Below are 20,211 nucleotides of genomic sequence, written 5' to 3'. Positions count from 1 at the left end.
TTTTTTTTTTTTTTTCTTCTTCTTCTGTGAATTCGATCATTGAAGGGAAAATCATTTTAAGAAGGAAACCCACTTTAAGAAATAAAAATAGTTAAAATCAACGTAAAAGAAAATTAACCATTCTTATTTCTTGATTTCTTAAAGAAGGAAAATTCTTGATTTTTGCTAAAAATCAACCATTCTTATTTCTCAAATAGCGAATTAACCTTGTTTCTTAATTCTTTTTTTTTTCTCTGTTAATTCGTACGGATGTGTTAAGAAAAGGAAAAAAAATAGTGAAAAATTAATGAATTGAAAGAGTGAGGAAGAAAGAGAAGAAGGATGGAAAAAATTATGAAAATATTCCTAAAACGCGTTTAAAATGCGTGTAACATACGTCTCATGATGACTCAGCAAAAAGTGTCAAAATGACACGTCAATATGCTATTTGAGATGTCAAAAGTGAACAATGTCCACTTGAGGTACTAAAGCGAAAGATGGTGCCAAGCTGAAGGATCTGTCAATGTGTTTGACCAAAATAAAAAGTTTTGCTTTTAATAGAAAACTTAGTTGTACGTAAAAATGTGTTCTTTTCGCCTCCAAATTAATATTTTCAAATTGTTAAATGATTTTTATATTCATAATTTATTTTATAATTGTGTGAAGTAAATATAAATTCATCTATTAAAAGTTAAATTAGGAAACTCAAAATTTACCTTCCGCATCACAAAATATTATTTCTTCACTACTAAGTCAAATCACTTAGGGTTCGTTTGATATGATGTGCAGGAATAGTGCAAAAATACAGTATTACTACATTATTAGGATTTACATTAGTAATGTTGATATTAGTCATTGTTATGAACCAATTGTGGATTTTGTAGACCAAACAAGTAATAAGATATTCAACAATGGACTTGACCCGAGGTGAACTTACATGCCAATTATAGAGTAAAATTTCTCTTGAATTCGAGTCAAGCAATCGGTTAACTATTGAAAGGGTTATGCAAATTATGTTGAGGTTTTGGCTCAATTTGGTATTCCCTCATTTCTCTTCTATGTTCTATTCTCTCATCTCATTCTAGCTATCTTCTTTCACGTATTTTTAAGATTTCATCATTAATCGTTATTACCTTGTTATTTTAATTTTTAGTTGTACTTGAGATTCATCAGGTATACTCCACTTTGAGATTTTTGGATCGTTACGGTTATGCTAATTTTTTTTAATGTAGTGTTTGATTTGGCGTGTTGAAATAATAAGCATTGCATAGTTTTTTTTTTCATTTTTTTTTTAATTGAAATATCCTCCACAAATACGATAAAAAAGAGGGTGAAAAGGTCTTGAGGGACAATTGTATCTCTAACCATGCCAATGTTAATGTATGCATTAGAAGCCTTTTGCATTACTAATATACTATTATAATAGATTTTCATGTATTGATTATACATATCTTACATTAATCATACGAAGATTGAAAAAGTATATCAAATAAAATATTAATAATATACAAAACTTATGCATATAGTCCTTTTTCTATACACTCTACCAAGTACCAAACGATTCCTTAATGCAACTAGTTAAGTGCCTTTTAATTAATTTTTTCATTATCAAGAAGAATAAGTGCAAAAAGACATTTTACAATTGTTTAAAAAATAACCATGTAACCTTGGAGCAACATTTCATGTACTTCCCAAGTCTTCATTCATATCAATAAGTTTTTTAATGTAATAATAAATTAGTGGCTACTTTGGATAGCATGAAGTGATTTTGGTGGGAAACAAGCATTTACATTCCCGCCATTTTTGGTTAGAAGGAGGAAACAAACGTCGTCGTCCATTATGTGCCACGTAGCAGCACTTCAATTTACACCTTAAAGTACCAATTTACCCTTCACAATACATAATTCCTGCTTTGCCATCACTACAGGCTACAAATGTAATAAATTGCTGCACCCTCTCTTTCCAATTTGCATGGTGCAGTCTGACTTAGTATATATTATTTTTTTAAAATCTTTTTAAAATTTATGAATTCTGAGCATAAAATAAATTTAAATGTTATATAATTATAAATTTTATAATCAATCTTTTCTATCATAAAAAAGAATTACTAATGTTATTATCGAGATAAATTTAAAAAATGTGCCACATAGATGGAGGTACTTCAGGAGGGCACAATTTCTCTCCATGACACCCACTTTCGCATAGGGAGAGGATAGTCATTACGGAAACACTATGGATGGGGCAATGGGTGTAATTTGTGGAAAATCGAAGACCCTTTATATAATTTTCATGACGATAAATAGCAAATTCCCAGTTTCATCGACTTTTTATTAAATCAGTCAGTCGCTCCTCCTATTCTCCAAATCCCTCTCTCTCGATTTCTTCCTCACAAATCCGCATTTTCTCCTCTTTGTACATCGATTTCTCAAAATTCTCTTTCCTCTTTCTTCGATTTTCGAGTTTTAATTTCAATGTTCGATCCATTTTCCAGTTGCTGAGTTGAACAATTTTCATGTTTATGAATAATTCGAAACCCTTAAACCCGACTCATTGTGCCGCACATTACTCCTAGTTGGGTTTTGAAACCCTAATAGGGTCCTTCACTTCCAAAAACTGTTAGCAACCATGTGAGTTTTCTTCCTTAATTTACTTCTTTAATTTATGCATGTTTCCTCTTTGCATGTGAATTCCGAAACACTAATACGAGTTAGTTACTGGGTCGGGTTTTTTTGGGGGAGGGTGGGTGGGGTTGTGCTTTGTCAAATGTAATGTATATGGGGGACGCTATTCGAGTTTGTGTGGAAGCATTTGTCACTTTTAATGATACGCTAACCCTAATTTTTGAGGTGTTGGAGTCTAACATTGTGGTGTTTCCGGGTGGTGGGGTGGTGGCGGTGCATGTGTGAAATGTGATGTATTGGTGGGGCATTTCCGACTTTGTTTTGAAGCATGTGTTAGAACACTAAATTGGGGGGGGGGGGGGGGGGGGGGGGGGGTTGCAATTAGTGGTTGTGATTTGGTTGTGTTTACTCTGTTGTCCAAAATATAGTCTATTGGTTGACTGAGGCATAGGAAGGGGAGCCTTGGAGCAACCTTAAAGTTGCGACCAGGAGGCCACAGGTTAAGCCGTGTAAACAAACTCTTGCAGAAATGCAAGGTAAGGCTGCATAAATAAACTCTTGTGGTTCGGGTCTTCCACGGATCCTGCGCACAGCGGGAACTTTAGTGCACCATATGAAGAGAGTCATAGTTCTTTTTTGTTAGACTTTTGTTGTCTTTATTTTGAAAGCTTGTTATATTAAGCAGTAGCTTTCGTGAACCCTATTTAGTGAAGCACTTGTGGGAGTTTGGGATAAGACTGTTTATTGGGCTTTACTTGTGAATTTATTGCTCTTGTCTGCTGAGTTTTGCATTGTTTTACGATGTGATTTTGGGATATTCAGGTGATACAGTGGTTTGTATCAACTTTTTGATAGTCAAGCGTTTGTTATGACTCTCGGTGTAATGTATAGCCCCTATTGAAATATTGAATTGAAGTTAGAAATTTGGTGATGTTTCACAAGTTTTGGCAAATATAATTCATGAGAACATGTATATTGTGTTCCAACTTTTTTTTGATCAGGTAAAAATGTATATTATGTATCAACTTTACAAAAGCGAGAGATCCAAAAAAAAAAAGAAACATGTAATTGTGTCTCAATTAGTGTTATGAGCTGTCGCTGCTTGTGGTCGGTCTTGTGTTGTTTTTATCAGGAAGATGTTCATATATGCTTTCTTGGAAAACTTTCAGAAAATTGTGGATTATGATGGCTATCATAGTAATTTCACATTTTTATTTCCGTAACTTTACCTATCTCCAAGTTATTTAGTATGTTCTTAATGAGTTTCCAAGATGTGCATTAACTGACTTCTTTTGTTGCATACTAAGAAATTGCACGGGGCTTGAGTAAAAGAATACTTAACAGTGTAGAGTAGTACATATTTTGTGGGTTCTTTTGCACAATGGGGAGTATTATTTACTTGTTCTCTTTTATCTACAGATAAATTACTAAATTCTTTTTTTAATGGACAACTGTGCAACTGACAACTGAGTCAGTACTTAACAAAAAAAATTGGGAGACTTTGGGTTCTGGCGAGTGATAAGATCTCATGATATATTAACTATGTAAACAGTGTGAGATTGTCCATATGAGTTTCAAGCTTTATGAAATTCTAAAAGGAATGATGATTTAACAATGCTTACTCTCAGCTACATGTTGTAGATTATTGGAACTGGAGTTATTGGAATTTGTGTAGAGGATGATTGCATTTATTATTTTTTCTCCTTTTTCTATTAACTTGAGTAATTTTTGTGTTTTCTTGTCCAGATTATTCTACAAGTCATAGCCATACGATGCCCGAACAAAAACAAGGAAATGGTGCCACTGCAAATGGGAATGCGGCAGGTGGAAATGCTTATACAATTGACCTGCCTACTTTTAGTAGGCGGCTGAAAGACTTGTATTCACACTGGCGTGAACATAAAGATGAGTTTTGGGGTTCTTCTGATGTCCTTGCTATAGCTATCCCACCACCTTCAGAGGACCTGAGATACTTGAAATCCTCAGCCGTAAATGTATGGTTACTTGGGTATGAGTTCCCTGAGACTATAATGGTCTTTGGGAACAAGCAGATACATTTTCTCTGCAGCCAAAAGAAAGCTTCATTGCTGGATGTTGTGAAATTGACTGCTAAAGAGGCTGTGGGAGTGGAAGTTGTCATGCATGTAAAGGCCAAAAGTGAGGATGGGACTACTAAAATGGACAACGTGATCCATGCTATTCGTGTGCAGTCAATATCAGGTGCTTATGATAACCCTGTTATTGGATATATTGCGCGAGAAGGTCCTGAAGGAAAACTCTTGGAGGCTTGGACTAAGAAGATTAAAGATTCTGGCCTTCAGCTTGGTGATATAACAAATGGACTTTCTGACCTTTTTGCTGTGAAGGACCAAAATGAGCTTGTTAACGTGAAGAAAGCTGCACATTTGACTGCTTCTGCTATGAAGAACTTTGTTGTTCCAAAACTTGAGAAAGTAATTGATGAGGAGAAGAAAGTAACTCATTCTTCGTTGATGGATGAAACAGAAAAGGCTATTCTGGAGCCTGCTAAAGTCAAGGTGAAGCTGAAAGCTGAGAATGTTGATATATGTTACCCTCCAATCTTTCAGAGTGGTGGTATTTTTGATCTCAGACCCAGTGCTACAAGCAACGATGACGGTCTGTATTATGATTCTGCCAGTGCCATCATATGTGCAATTGGTTCAAGATACAGCAGCTACTGTTCGAACCTTGCTAGAACATTTCTAATTGATTCCACTCAGATGCAGACCAAGGCTTATGAAGTGCTTCTTAAAGCCCAGGAGGCGGCAATAGGTGCATTGAAGCCTGGCAACAAGGTTAGTGCTGTTTATCAAGCAGCTCTTGCTGTGGTTGACAGGGAGACTCCTGAATTGGTTAGCAACATGACAAAATCTGCTGGGACAGGGATTGGTCTTGAGTTTCGAGAATCAGGGTTGATCCTTAATGCTAAGAATGATAAACTGTTGAGACCGGGAATGGTTTTCAATGTGTCACTTGGTTTCCACAATTTGCAGAATCAGACCAACAAAGAGAAGAGCCAGAATTTTTCTCTTTTGCTAGCAGATACTGTGATTGTTACAAAGAATGGTCATGATGTGATCACGCATTTGAGCTCCAAAGCTTTGAAGGATGTGGCCTATTCCTTCAATGAAGAAGAAGAAGAGGAGGAACTACAAGTGAAAGCAAAGTCCAATGGTAGGGAAACCATGTATTCCAAGGCAACACTTAGGTCTGACAATCATGAGATTTCAAGAGAAGAGAAGCGGAGGCTGCACCAGGAAGAACTTGCCCGTCAGAAGAATGAAGAGACTGCTCGACGTCTTGCTGGTGAAGAAACCTTAACTGGGAATAGCAGGAGTGCTAAGACTTCAACTGACGTTGTTGCCTATAAGAGTGTCAATGACCTACCACCACCCAGAGAGATGATTATTCAGGTTGACCAGAAGAACGAGGCCATCCTTTTACCAATATATGGTAATATGGTTCCTTTCCATGTGGCTACTGTTAAGACCGTTTCAAGCCAACAGGACTACATCCGAATCATATTTAATGTTCCTGGTGCCCCTTTCTCACCTATTGATGTGAAGAATCAAGGTGCCATCTACCTAAAAGAGGTTTCATATCGTTCCAAGGATCATAGGCACATAAGTGAAATGGTCCAGGTGATTAAAACACTTAGACGTAATTATATGGCAAGGGAGTCTGAGAGAGCCGAAAGAGCAACTCTAGTGACTCAGGAAAAACTTATCCTTGCAGGGAATAAATTCAAGCCAGTTAGGCTACCTGACTTATGGATCCGCCCTGTATTTGGTGGTCGAGCACGAAAGCTTAATGGTACACTGGAAGCTCATGGCAATGGTTTCCGGTATTCGACCACCAGACAAGATGAACGTGTTGACATCATGTATGGCAATATCAAGCATGCATTCTTCCAGCCATCAGAGAAGGAGATGGTTACCCTTCTTCACTTTCATCTGCACAACCACATAATGGTGGGGAAGAAGAAGACAAAGGATGTTCAGTTCTATGTTGAGGTAATGGATGTGGTCCAAACGCTTGGAGGTGGAAAGAGGTCTGCGTATGATCCAGATGAGATTGAGGAAGAACAGAGGGAAAGAGATCGGAAGAACAAAATCAACATGGACTTCCAGAGTTTTGTGAACCGGGTGAACGATATTTGGAGCCAGCCCCAGTTTAAGGGATTCGACCTGGAGTTTGATCAACCTCTGAGAGAACTTGGGTTCCATGGTGTGCCCTATAAATCATCAGCTTTCATTGTTCCATCCTCCAGCTGTTTGGTTGAGCTGGTAGAGACCCCATTCCTTGTGATAACTCTAAGTGAGATTGAGATTGTAAACTTGGAGAGAGTCGGATTTGGGCAGAAGAACTGTGATATGGCAATTGTTTTCAAGGACTTCAAGCGCGATGTCATGCGGATAGATTCAATCCCTATTTCATCCCTTGATGGCATCAAGGAATGGCTTGACACAACTGACATCAAGTATTATGAGAGCAAGGTGAATCTGAACTGGCGTCAAGTGCTGAAGACGATAACTGATGAACCACAGAAGTTTATTGATGATGGTGGTTGGGAATTTTTGAACTTGGAAGGTACTGACTCATCATCTGGAGATTCAGAGTCGGACCAAGGTTATGAACCTTCAGATGCTGAACCCGAGTCAGACTCTGATGATGAAGAGTCTGATAGTGAATCTCTTGTGGAGTCGGAAGATGACGAGGAAGAGGATGAAGATGAAGATTCAGAGGATGAAAAAGGTAAAACATGGGAAGAGCTGGAGAAAGAAGCAAGCCATGCAGACAGGGAGATTAATGAATCAGATAGTGAGGATGAGAAGAGGAGGAGAAAGAAGAATTTTGGCAAGTCGCGAGCTGGTCCTAGTTCTGCTGCCAGCAAGCGAATGAAGTTCAGGTAGATGATTTAGAAGGCCGTTTCTTTATTATAGTTCCTTCAGGATGCGTAGGACTATTATTTTGTTTCTTCTTTCGCTGGTTTTGGTTCTTAATTAGGTGGTAGATTTTATCTTATTGTAAATTACTAGCATCAGATCTATGGAAACATATTTCTAATATGTTCTTATGTGTTTTGCCTGTGAGAAAACCTGCTGATTGTTTTTCTGGGAGTAGCATATATTTCACGACTTGTCTTGGATCAATTTTAAGCATATTAGATAGGAAGTGGCTAGCTACAGGTCTTAGCTTGCCCTTACCATTTTAAATTCTTTTTAGGTTGTGATGCCACGGATAGATATTTGAAGCTTCTCGTATCTAGATTTATTAATGTAACAGCAATAAGACAATTTGCTAGATCATAAAATGTTCAAACACAGAGCGAGAAATAGCAGGGGTCAATTGCTCCCATGATACAGTGCAGACATTGGTCATGAATAGAATCTTATAGGCAATAGAGAACAAAGGGATAAATGATGTTTTCATTCTATTGTTAACATTGCAACCATGCCTATGTTCAAGATACTTCATATAACTCTACAAAGTTTTAACCTGAAAGCTGCAAACAAGTGTTGGTTCTCATACATGTTCCAGCTTACAGTTTGTCTGAAAATAGTGGTCGCCTTTCTCAATGAGGTTATTCACAAACATCTTCTCTTTTGTGTTTGTTGCTCCTAGTTAGTAGCTTAACCGAAGGTGGAACTACCGGAACAAAAAAAAGTACTTAAATAACAGCACTGTTATAAATTTATCTAATCAAATCAAGTGGTAAGATGTTGCAAAACATTGTACTATGGTGGTAATTTGCAAATTCGTAAAGACAATTGCGAAGCTTGTCAGCCACATACATCTACTGGTGCCAGCTGCAGACCATCTCACACAAGATTTAAACCATGCAGTGTCATTCTCACTTCTAGCAGCAGTTGCATAGTGCCTAGGTATAATATCCGTTCCCACAAGTATTTACAAGCTGAGAGTATATGCTATACTGCTACATGATCCAGGTACTGTCGTAACACTGAACAATAGCTAGAACTAGACCTTTCAAACTCCAATAGGCGAGCAATTGTCCTGCTTGTCCTTGAGATGTAGCTGTATAGTAACTGAGTAAAAGATAACGTCAAAACTTAAACAGAACTTAAGCCCAACGTAAGTTGCACAATCTTATTTTACACGGATTAACTACTTTGCAAATACAGCAAGAGAGAGTAGCTATTCTACAAGGTTCCCAAGTCTAAACTCAGTTGTCAGGTAAATAATTTACAGATGCTTATCTCAAGACCTTATGTAGTTTAAACTAATGTCCTAGGACGGCCGGAAATAGCAGGCTACCACACTCTTTACCTAAACCTTGGTCTCTTGGAAATGTTGCTAGCAAGATTTCTTCTCTCCGGAGGACGACCTTTCCCAAAAGGCTTCATATTCCTCCTCTTCCTATCATTGTCACTATCTGATTCAGCTCCTTTCTCTCTGTCGGCATTGCTTGCTTCTCTTTCTAACTCTTCCCATGTTTTTCCTTCTTCTTCAGAATATTCCTCAGAGTCCTCTCCTTCATCATCATCTGACTCCACTAGCGATTCGCTTTCATCATCTTCCTCGTCTGATGAGACAGGCTCTACATCTGAAGGTTCATATCCTTGATCAGACTCCTGTGAGTGCTCAGATTCCGAATCAGTACCTTCTAAATTCAGAAATTCCCACCCACCATTCTCTATGAACTCTTCCGGATCATCAGTAATTGTTTTCAGTATCTGACGCCAGTTCAGATTCAGCCTGCTCTCGTAGTACTTGAGGTCAGTTGTATCTAGCCACTCCTTGATGCCATCAAGGGAAGTTGAAGGGATAGAATCAATTCTCATAACTTCTTTTTTGAAGTCCTTGAATATAATTGTCATGTCAAAATTTTTCTGACCGAGACCAACCCTCTCCAAGTTGACTATCTCAATCTCACTGAGAGTGATAACAACAAAAGGTGTCTCTACAAGCTCAACAAGACAGCTAGATGTTGGGACTATGAAAGCTGTTGACTTGTGGGGTACCCCGTGGAATCCAAGCTCTCTCAACGGCTGATCAAACTCCAAATCCAGCCCTTTAAACTGAGGCTGGGTCCAGAGGTCATTTACCTTGTTCACAAATGTTTGGAATTCCATGTTAATCTTATTTTTCCGATCCCTTTCACGCTGTTCCTCCTCGATCTCATCAGGATCATAAGCAGATCTTTTTCCACCTCCAATTGTCTGCACAACATCCATCACTTCAACATAGAACTGCACATCCTTGGTTTTCTTGTTTCCCACCATTATGTGATTGCGCAGGTGAAAGTGGAGGACTGTAATCATTTCCTTTTCTGCTGGCTGGAAGAACGCGTGCTTGATGTTACCATACATAACATCCACTCTCTCGTCTGGCCTTGAAGTTCCATAGCGGAATCCATTTGTGTGAGCCTCCAGAGTACCAGGAAGCTTTCTCCCACGACCAGCAAATACTGGACGAATCCACAGATCTGACAGTTTGATTGGCTTAAATTTGGCTCCAGCAACTTGTAGTTTCTCCTGTGTTACTAAAGTTGCTCTCTCAGCTCTCTCTGATTCTCTAGAGACAACCTGCCTACGGAGGGTTCTTATTTGTTGAACAACCTCAGTGATGTGCCTTGGGTCCTTTGAACGAAATGAAACCTCTTTAACATATATTGATCCCTGGAACTTTAGAGTATTTGTGTCATGAGGAGTGAATGGAGTGCCAGGAACATTGAACATTATTCGGATATAGCAGGTACGGTTAGTATCTTGTTGACTAGATACACTTTTCACGGTGGCAATATGGAATGGAATCATGGTTCCATGAATAGGTAAAAGAATAGCCTCACTCCTCTGGTCAACCTGAATCATCAACTCTCTTGGAGGTGGCAGATCATTAATGTTCTTATATGCAACCAGTTCACCAGTGGCTTTCGCAGCACCACGGCTATCTGCACCCCCAGAACTTCCTCCTGTGAGCCTTCGTGCAGTTTCTTCGTTCTTTTGGCGGGCCAATTCTGCCTGGTGTTGCCTCCTTAGTTCCTCTCTTGATGTCTCATGGTTAACTGATCTTAGCGTAGCCTTGGATGAGAGTCCACTGGCGGCAACAGGTTTAGCTTTGGCCTTCGGCTGTTCCTCCTCTTCTTCTTCATCCTCGTTGAATGAGTAAGCCACATCCTTTACAGCTTTAGAACTCATAGAAGTCACCACTTCTGGAGTATTTTGACCAATAACAACTGTATCAGCAAGCAAAACACAAAATTTTTCAGTTTTTGGGTTTTTAGACTCTGTTTGCAAATTCTGAAACCCAAGAGACACGTTAAAAACCATGCCAGATTTCAGCATTCTATCATTCTTGCCATTAAGGTTTAACCCTGATTCACGGAACTCAAGTCCAATTCCAGTTCCTGCAGACCTTGTCAAATTTGCAACCAATTCAGGTGCCTCCTTTTCAACCACACTGAGTGCTGCTAGGTAGACATCTCCAGCCTTGTTTCCTGCTTTTAGAGCTCCAATTGCAGCCTCATGGGCCTTCAGAAGCACTTCATACGCCTTGCTTTGCATTGGATTGGCATCAATTAGAAAGGTCCGAGCAACATTTGAGCAGTAACTATTATATCGAGAACCAATTGCACAGATAATCACACTTGTCGAATCGTAGTAAAGATTCTGCTCATTACTTGATGCACTTGGTCTCAGATCAAACTCTCCTCCACTCTGAAAAATTGGAGGATAACAGATGTCAACATTATCTGCCTTTAACTTCACCTTAATCTTTGCAGGTTCCAGTATGACCTTTTCAGTGTCATCCATTAGTGAAGAATGTGACACCTTCTTCTCCTCATCGATAACCCTCTCCAGCTTTGGGACTACAAAGTGCTTCATCACTGATGAAGTCAGATAACCAGCTTTCTTCACATTCATAATTTCAATAGTGTCCTTGACCGCAAACAGGTCAGAGAATCCATTAGTTACATCACTGAGCTGAAATTGTGTATTTTTTAGCTTCTCAGTCCATGTCTCTAAAAGATTCCCTTCAGGAGCTTCTCTCGCAATGTGTCCAACAACGGGCGTATCATGACCATTTGACTCTGACTGATCTTGTATAGCTCGAAAAATTGCATCCATTGCACCAGCCCCATCATCTTTTTTAGTCCTCACATGCATTACAACATCCACTCCCACAACATCCTTAGAGGTTCTCTTGACAGCTTCAAGTAAGGAGGCCTTCTTCTGGCTACAAAGGAAATGGATTTGCTTCTTCATGAAAACCATGATAGTATCAGGAAATTCATACCCAACCAACCACAAATTTAAAGCTGATGACTTCAAATACCGCAGATCCTCAGATGGAGGAGGAGTTCCTATGGCAAGAACTTCAGAAGCTCCCCAAAGTTCATCATTGTGTTCAGTCCAGTGGGAGTACAACATTTTCAATCTTTTACCAAAGTTCTCCAGATTGATGGCATAAGCATTGGCTGCTCCGGATGCTTTATCATTAGAAACTTTGACATTGCCATTCCGGGTATCAGCCATTGAATAGGACAAATACAGGTCCTTAAACCCGCGACAAAGTGCAGAGCCAAGCGTGATGATTACCTGTGAAAAAAGCAACATAAAGTTATAAGTTACTTCCTCTCCCCCCCACACAGAAAGTTTACCCAGCTAAACTACCCAAATCCTACATTAACAGCATTCCATCAAAGAATGTGAAAAAAAATAAGATAAACAATTGTAAACAAAGTTAAAAAATTAGCAGATAATCATAGGCCAAAAATGCAAGAATAAATTGGGCGCAATCAGTTTATGTATTTTCCAGCCAGGAAAGGGAAATCACTTGCTTCACATATGTCCTTTCAGTTGAATCTAATTAACAACTCAAACAGATATGGACTTGGGAAGTAGAAAGGAAATTACTGCATTTGAAAATCCTAATGATTCAACCCATTTCTACCATTTTTTCAGTACTAAAGGAAAAAGTGGATTTCATCCTTCCCTTTTTTGTTTTCCTGTATCTATGGTTCAATTCAAACCTAATATTCCCATCAATTCAATTTGTTTGCCTTACTTTCCTTTTTAGTCAGTTTCAAAAAGAATGTATCTTTCCTTTTTTGACAACTTTTTAGTTTCAATTTCCACATGACACGCTTAAGACTACAAGATTAAAGAACATTGAAGTACATTTTACATATCTCTAGTTCAAGACCACAAGATTCAGAATTCTTTATAACTTTCTTAAATCCCGGGCCAAGTTAGAACAAGAAAAAAACAAATTTAACCGAGGGAGTAACATATTCTGATATAGAAGTTGAGACACGCCAATTTTACAGCAACAACACCTGAAAAAAGCCTAATTATTTTCGCAAGATTCAGGAGAAAAAAGGCCTCCATAAAATTAGACTAGAGTCCTTTTTTCTTGTAAGCCAACACTTCCATTGTTATGGCTATGATTTCTACTCTTAGTACAAAAGATAAAACAAAAAAAAAAATCTCCAAATTGAAAACTGTTACAGAATGTATATAAACGTCATTCTTAGTTTGTACAGTCATGTTTAGGTGCAGATTTGTAGGAATCCTTTTTATTTTTTGTCCCAACTTAGCACCAAATGTACTGTATTTATACCTTTGCTTACCTATTGGAATAAGATAAGTTCTTCAATTTGATTATGAGTGTCAATCTCAATCCAGGTCCATCCATGTTTGGGCTTGTGGTCCATGCTCCAGCTGAGCCTGGCGTGAAGCGAGTTGCTGTATTGGGTTAGAGTCTCACATTCGTTAGGGAGTGGAGAGGTGATTTGCTTATATGTACTTGGGCAATCCGAGCTACCTTTTAGGTTGATTTAGAGGCTCAGTTGTCATATATTTACAAAAACATTAAACTAATTAACACAAATCTCCAAATTTCAAGTTCCCAAAATCCACAAAAGCCAAAATTGTTCACTAGAAATCAACTCACATATAGCACCTATCTCGAACCAAAATCTCAATTTTAAAAGATGTAATAGCACCAGAAATGCAGAAACTCACTTTACAATTGACTCTGCTTTTTCACGAAAGATGCTTTCTCCAACCCTCCAATTTCCTGATCGTACAACAGCTCAAAATTTCAGAAACTATCAAACTGTTTTCCAAATTCAAATAATTAACACGAATCTCCAATTTCAAGTTCCAAATATCCACATGAGCTAATATTATTCATTATACCAGAAATCAATCCACTCACATACAGTACCTATCCGAATCAAAATCTCATTTAACAAAAAAACAGAAAATTAGCACCAGAAATGCAGAAACTCACTCTGCAATTTGCTCAGCTTTTCACGAACGATGCTTCCTCCAATCCTCTAATTTCCTGATCATACAACAGCTCAAAATTTCAGAACCTATCAAATCGTTTTCGAATTCAACTAATTAACACGAATCTCCAAATTCAAGTTCCAATTATCCACAAGAGCTAAAATTGTTCATTATACCAGAAATCAATCAACTCACATACAGTACCTATCCGAATCAAAATCTCATTTAACAAAAACAGAAAATTATCAGCAGAAATGCAGAAACTCACTTTGCAATTGTCTCAGCTTTTCACGAATGATGCTTTCTCCGATCCACTAATTTCCTGATCATACAACAGCCCGAAATTTCAGAAACTATCAAAAAAATTCCAAATTCTACTTTTGAATAACAAAACGAAAATTCGACGATAATTCCGTTGGAAAAAAAAAAAAGGAAATAGATTTCGAATATCTTACATGAATTTCGCTTTGCGATGAGCTATATAGATCCGATGATATTTAGGAGGCCTTACAGTTAAACAGGATGGATGAAGAAAGAAGATCATAAATATCTGAAGGAAAGAAGAAGAAGATATTTATGTGTGAGAGAGTGATCGAAGAAAAAGGAGTCAGGGTTCGTTGTGCTTACATAATTAATGACTTTCTTTATCCTTCGAGTTGCAACATATTACGGTTAGAGGATTTGTAATTCCACAATATAATTGATTTCCTTTTTTTCAATAAATATAATTGCACCTCAACTTGCTTAAAATAGCAAAAGATTGATTATTTCTAGGATGAATTTAAATCTAAGACAATTTAATAAAATATAATTTTGATATTTTTTTATTAAAGTTTAAATGTAGTTGAAGCTCACTTCTAATTTTTTTATTGCATTCAAAAGTTTTGGTATTTTATTTCGAACTGCACTAAAAAATTGTGAAGAGTTCTAGATTGATAAGTGTTTTCTTATGAGTAATTGATTCCAAAGGTATTGTATCGTCTTCAATTTCATCATCAATACTATTTTCTCTAATGACATCCGCAATCTTTAAGCGTTGCACTCCTAAACATGTATCATTTTTATCCGAGTAATTTAACAGGCTATTGACATCAATTTTACTGCGGTAATCAAAATCATTAATCATGACATTAAGTTGGTGAATGTCATTTTCACAAGTTCATAAATTAGTAAAACACTCAAAATCACTACTACACCTTGAAGCTTAAAAACACTCTTTAAAGTAATAAATGTTAATTTATTAATAAAATAATCTCTCTATAAAATAATAATATTTTATGATCCCAACAATATTAATTTAGAGAAAATTTACTGTACATAATTATAATTCATAGACAAATTGTGCAATTTAAAAATAGTATATAAGAATTTAGTAACTAATTTAAAGGAGATTCATTTCATCTAATTCAATCTTGATTACTTTGAAATCCCAAAATATTAATAAAATTGTTCCATTTCCTACATAGATTGGCTTGGAGTTGAAACTTTTCTTGTTGTGATGTAATTTGTGCATTATATAAGGCGGATTAAAAAAAAATATCAAGTATTAGAAATCAGATTTCAATAGAAAAAAATCAATAAAAATCCATAAAGAAAGAAATTGCAGTTGATGATAAATAATTGGTGATGGGCAATCTCATTTTAGGAGGTTTTCTTATCGTGTTGTTGAAAATTTTTAAATAGTACAGAGATTAAAAAAAATAAATTTAACTGTGATAGGATTTAAATAGGAGTGTGGAAATATTGAATCGATTAATAAATCAAATGGCTAAAATTTTTATTGATTTATTATTATTGAGCTATTAAATTAACAAAATTTTAATAATTTTATAATTTAATTTTGTTGGATTATTGGTACAACAAGTGAGCGTACTTTTGTTGCTTCTTCTCCGCCAAGCATGAAAGTTTAAGGATAACTGTAGGTCGATGACTAGTAAGAAAACTTCAATTTTTTCTTATTTAATAAATCCATAATCCAATAAAAATATACTATATTACTACTGCTTTACCAGTCTATACTATATATTTCTCCCTAATTTCTACAAGCAAACAAACCTAATATTCTGATAATTATATGATATTCAACAAATTTTGTTTTCTACGACACGATTAAGCTGATAGTTAGGGTGAGTTTAATGGTAAGAGCATCACTTAAATCGAACTTTGTATTAAACGTTGATAAAGAAGTAGGGTTGCGACTTGCGAGTAAAGGTAAGTGTTTTTGAGGCATCACATGTTTATAAAGAACCATACCCAAATTTCAATACGGATGGAAATTCACATAACTTATACTTTTATGTATTAGGTAGTCATGCTGATTTGTGCAGGTAACATGTTTAATAGTATGCCAATATGCTTGAGTTTTGAATCTTTTGATGGTATATGCCCCTTGCGTAGTCTTTATTCGGACATCTTTTATTTGTGTTTGTATTATATAGCACTCCCTTTGTACTAAACTATCTGTTCCAAATTTTTTAATTTGATTAGTCTTTATATTTGTCTTTTTTATTAATTAAGACAAGTTGTCCCATTATATCCTTAGTAATTGAATACTCCTTGTTAGTAGCATTGAATTATCAAATCTTGAAAAATATTGCAAAGACTTTGGTAATTCTAATTGTCCATGCAAAAAGTATTTTGCTATCAGTCATATAATAACTCCATCAATATTAGAACTAACAAGATGACACAATTAATAGGGGCAAAATGATAAAGTTGTATTACCCATCATTATTTTTTTAATAATTGTGTCATCTCAATTTGAAACGGAGGAAGTACCTGTTTTGTGGAAATTTCTGCCATATTATGTCATTACATTGACTTTCCCCTTTATGACATACCTGAATTTGTTGCAATGTTGGGCAAGGTCTATTAGAAATAATCTATATAAATGTTAGGGAAGGTCTATCAGAAACAGTTTATCCACCTTTAAGGTAGTGATAAGTCAGCATACACCCTAGCCTCTCGAGATTCTACTTTGTGAATTACACGGGTCATATTGTTGTTGTTAATGAAGAGACTAACATAAGTTTCCAGTTCGATTTAGCATAACTCGGTATTAGGAGACTTTGTCAGGCACTGTAATTGGGATGTGCTTGTGTATAAGATGCTTACTGGATCTTCGGGTAAATATTTCAGATATGGGAATTAGGATGCGAGCCTTCAGATAGGTTGCTGAAAAGACTCAGGAAGGAAAATAATCATTGTTAAATGCTCTTTCTCATACGAGTGACAAGTATACACTTTCTACTGGTTGTCCTAGCTAAATAAAAGGGCAGCCCAGTGTGTTAAAGTTCCGGCTATGCGCAGGGTTTGAGGAAGGCCCCACCACAGGGGTATATTATACGCATCTTTACTTTGCATATTTACGAGGTTTGAACTCATAACCTTCTGGTCACATGACAACGTTACTCCAAGACCCTTCTAATGGTTATTGTTGTCCTGGCTACTAAATTAAATTGTTTGCCAACCGGTTCTTTAGTTTTACATATATTGAGTACCTTCTTATTTGATGATGTATTGTGCGTACAATTTATTACATGCATATTTTATCAACTTATGGGAAAAACATTTGTCTGTTATCAGTACTTTGGAAGAGTTCTCTAATGGCAAAGGGAGAAGCTATTACTGTTGAAGATTCTATCGACATTAAAGATGAGAAACATCTCGATGTTGTCACGGAGTGATTATGAGGATGCAGTAACTGGACGATATATCAATAGAAAACAAGTGTGGTTATCCCTCTTTGCGGCAACTCTCTGTCTTCTGAAAGGCCTCGGAGAAGACATTACAGAATATCGGAGCATAAAGAATATGATCTTCATGAAACTTACATGTACTGTTCAACAAATTTTGCTGTCAATAATGGAGCATTTGCTGGCAGCAGCTTGAAAGATGAGATCAGAAGCTCTACAATAAAATCCATCCATCAGAGCTTAATCAAGTCTTGAATCTAGCTATTTAAGGGATTACATTTGTTGGGTCACGGGCCTTTGTCCCTTCCTATATGAATAAAATGAAGCTCAATTTGGACCAACTCATTTTTGCCCATAGGCCCATTATTATGGGGCATATATATTGATCTTTTTAGGTCTTATTCACTATCACAAAAAGAGTGTTTTCAGCAGCCAAAGAGAGAAAAACAAAATTAATTTTCGCACCTAAATTTCGGCCACAACTGTCAACTTCAAATTGCGATTCCCGCTTCGTTTCTTGTCCGATTGAGCTGATTTTTGGACTGCTTGTTCCTCTCATCTCAATCTTTGATTAGGAACTGACGGAGCTTGATTTGGTGGCCTGTAGCTCCTGTTCTTCATTTTCGAACTGTAGCTGCGTTTTTTGTGCTTTCACTCTTTTATTTCTCTAGTGTTTGGTGCTGTGGATTATGTATTGTTTCTTGTTGTTTGGCACTTGTTTGGTGGCCATTTTAGAGGACAATATTGTAACTCTTTGGTGATTATAGTGGAGGTTTTGGTCTCGTGATTTTTTACTCTTCACACTGAAGGATTTTCCACGTAAATCTTGTGTCTCATGTGATTTCCTTTATTCTTATCTTGTTTCATTTGGTTGAGTTGTTTGCCTTATATTAATCTATTTTGCTTTGGTTTATTTGTCTCCTTTTGGTTCAAGTTGAAAGAGAAAGTTTAGTCTTGGGTATTTTCCGCTGCTACCCTGTCGGACTCTTTGATTGTGTGCCCGTCTTTCCTAACAAGTGGTATCAGAGCGTTGGTTGTTGTTGATTGTCGATTTGAATGATGGAGGCAAATATGAGCAAGATGGTGTGTTTGAATGATAGTAACTATCATACTTGGAAAGGCAAGATGAAAGATCTTCTATTTGTCAAGAAAATGCATCTACCTGTGTTTGCATCTACTAAACCTGAATCCATGACAGATAAGGATTGGGAATTTGAGCACTTACAGGTTTGTGGTTATATCAGACAATGAGTTGGAGATAATGTTAGAAATCATATTGTGAATGAGACACATGCTAGAAGTTTGTGGGACAAGTTCGAGACACTTTATGCTTCGAAGACTGGCAATAACAAGTTGTTCCTGCTTAAGCAATTGATGAATATCAGGTATAAAGAGGGCAGTCCTATTTCTGATCATATTAATGATTTTTAGGGTGTCCTTGAACAGTTGTCTGAAATGGGTGTAAAGTTCGATGAAGAAATTTAGGGACTTTGGCTTCTTAATACTCTGCCTGACTCTTGGAAAACTCTTCGAGTTTCTTTGACTAATTCTGCTCCCGGTGGTATTGTAACTATGAAATATGTTAAGAGTGGTGTCTTGAATGAAGAGATGAGAAGAAGATCTCAGGCCTCATTTTCTTCATCTTCACACTCTGATGTTTTGATTACTAAAGAGAGGGGGAGAAACAAGTCCAGAGATTCAAATGATAGAGATAAAAGAGCATATCATGAAATATTGTTACAAGCATAAGAGAGATATAAAAAGGCAAAAGAAAGAAGGCGATAATGAAAATTGTGTTGCTGTTGTTGCTAATGATGATCTTCTTGTTACTTGTGGTGAGAATGTCATTAATCTTGTTCGCGATGAGTGTAGCTGATTTGTGGATTCTGGTGCTACATCTCATGTTACGCCAAAGAAGGAATTATTTTCTTCTTATACTCGAGGTAATTTTGGGATGTTGAAAATGGGCAATAATGATGAAGTTAAAGTACTTGGCATTGGCACGATTTGTCTGGAAAGTAACAATGGTTCTAAACTAGTTCTCAATAATGTCAAGCATGCTCCAGATATTCGTCTGAATTTGATTTCTGTAGGAAGTCTTGATGATGAGGGTTATGTTAATACCCTTGGTGCTGGCCAGTGAAAGCTTACTAGAGGTTCGATGATTGTGGCTCGAGGTGACAAGTTGTCTAACTTATACGTATTTCAGGGTTCTACTTCTAGAGGCTTGATAAACTTGGTGGAGAATGATACTTCATCAGAGTTGTGGCATAGAAGGTTGAGTCATATGAGTGAGAAGGGGATTGATAGTTTGGCTAAGAAAAATTTGCTTTCTGGAGTAAAACAAGCAAAGTTGAAGAAGTGTGTTCATTGCTTAGCCGGCAAACAGAAAATAGTTTCTTTTCAGAGTCATCCGCCTTCAATAAAGCTCGATTTTCTGGAGTCGGTACATTCTGATTTGTGAGGTCCTTTTAAAGTAAGGTCTCATGGTGGTGCACTTTACTTTGTGACTTTTATTGATGATCATTCTCGCAAACTCTGGGTATTTTCTTTGAAGTCCAAGGATCAAGTACTTGATGTGTTCAAGAATTTTCAGGCCTTGGTTGAAAGACAGACAGGGAAAAAATTAAAATG

At 36.8% G+C, this 20,211-nt stretch overlaps 2 protein-coding genes across 7 annotated transcripts; one reads left to right on the top strand and one right to left on the bottom strand.

Moving 5' to 3' along the window:
- The first annotated feature begins 2,296 nt into the window (after positions 1 to 2,296).
- On the top strand, positions 2,297 to 7,774 carry LOC107871183 (FACT complex subunit SPT16). The gene is made up of 2 exons (XM_016718025.2): positions 2,297 to 2,606; positions 4,347 to 7,774. Exon 2 carries the CDS (start codon positions 4,373 to 4,375, stop codon positions 7,532 to 7,534), a length of 3,162 nt encoding a protein of 1,053 aa, XP_016573511.2. The 5' UTR covers positions 2,297 to 2,606; positions 4,347 to 4,372; the 3' UTR covers positions 7,535 to 7,774.
- A 909-nt stretch (positions 7,775 to 8,683) lies between these two features.
- LOC107871182 (FACT complex subunit SPT16) lies at positions 8,684 to 14,530 on the bottom strand. 6 transcript variants are annotated; one of them, XM_016718021.2, is made up of 6 exons: positions 14,338 to 14,530; positions 14,151 to 14,204; positions 13,884 to 13,937; positions 13,613 to 13,667; positions 13,219 to 13,315; positions 8,684 to 12,184 (listed from the first exon to the last, which is right to left on the bottom strand). In XM_016718021.2, exon 6 carries the CDS (start codon positions 12,119 to 12,121, stop codon positions 8,909 to 8,911), a length of 3,213 nt encoding a protein of 1,070 aa, XP_016573507.2. In that variant the 5' UTR covers positions 12,122 to 12,184; positions 13,219 to 13,315; positions 13,613 to 13,667; positions 13,884 to 13,937; positions 14,151 to 14,204; positions 14,338 to 14,530; the 3' UTR covers positions 8,684 to 8,908. The 6 variants fall into 6 exon arrangements, with proteins under 6 accessions (XP_016573507.2, XP_016573506.2, XP_016573508.2 ...); XM_016718020.2 differs by having other exon boundaries at positions 13,219 to 13,333; positions 14,338 to 14,524; XM_016718022.2 differs by lacking the exon at positions 13,219 to 13,315 and having other exon boundaries at positions 14,338 to 14,524.
- Positions 14,531 to 20,211: the final 5,681 nt, after the last annotated feature.

Source organism: Capsicum annuum, chromosome 8 (assembly GCF_002878395.1).
Source record: "Capsicum annuum cultivar UCD-10X-F1 chromosome 8, UCD10Xv1.1, whole genome shotgun sequence".
Classification (NCBI taxonomy): domain Eukaryota; kingdom Viridiplantae; phylum Streptophyta; class Magnoliopsida; order Solanales; family Solanaceae; genus Capsicum; species Capsicum annuum.
Note: the sequence above shows the minus strand (reverse complement) of the source record. Positions and strands in the feature narration are given on the sequence as shown.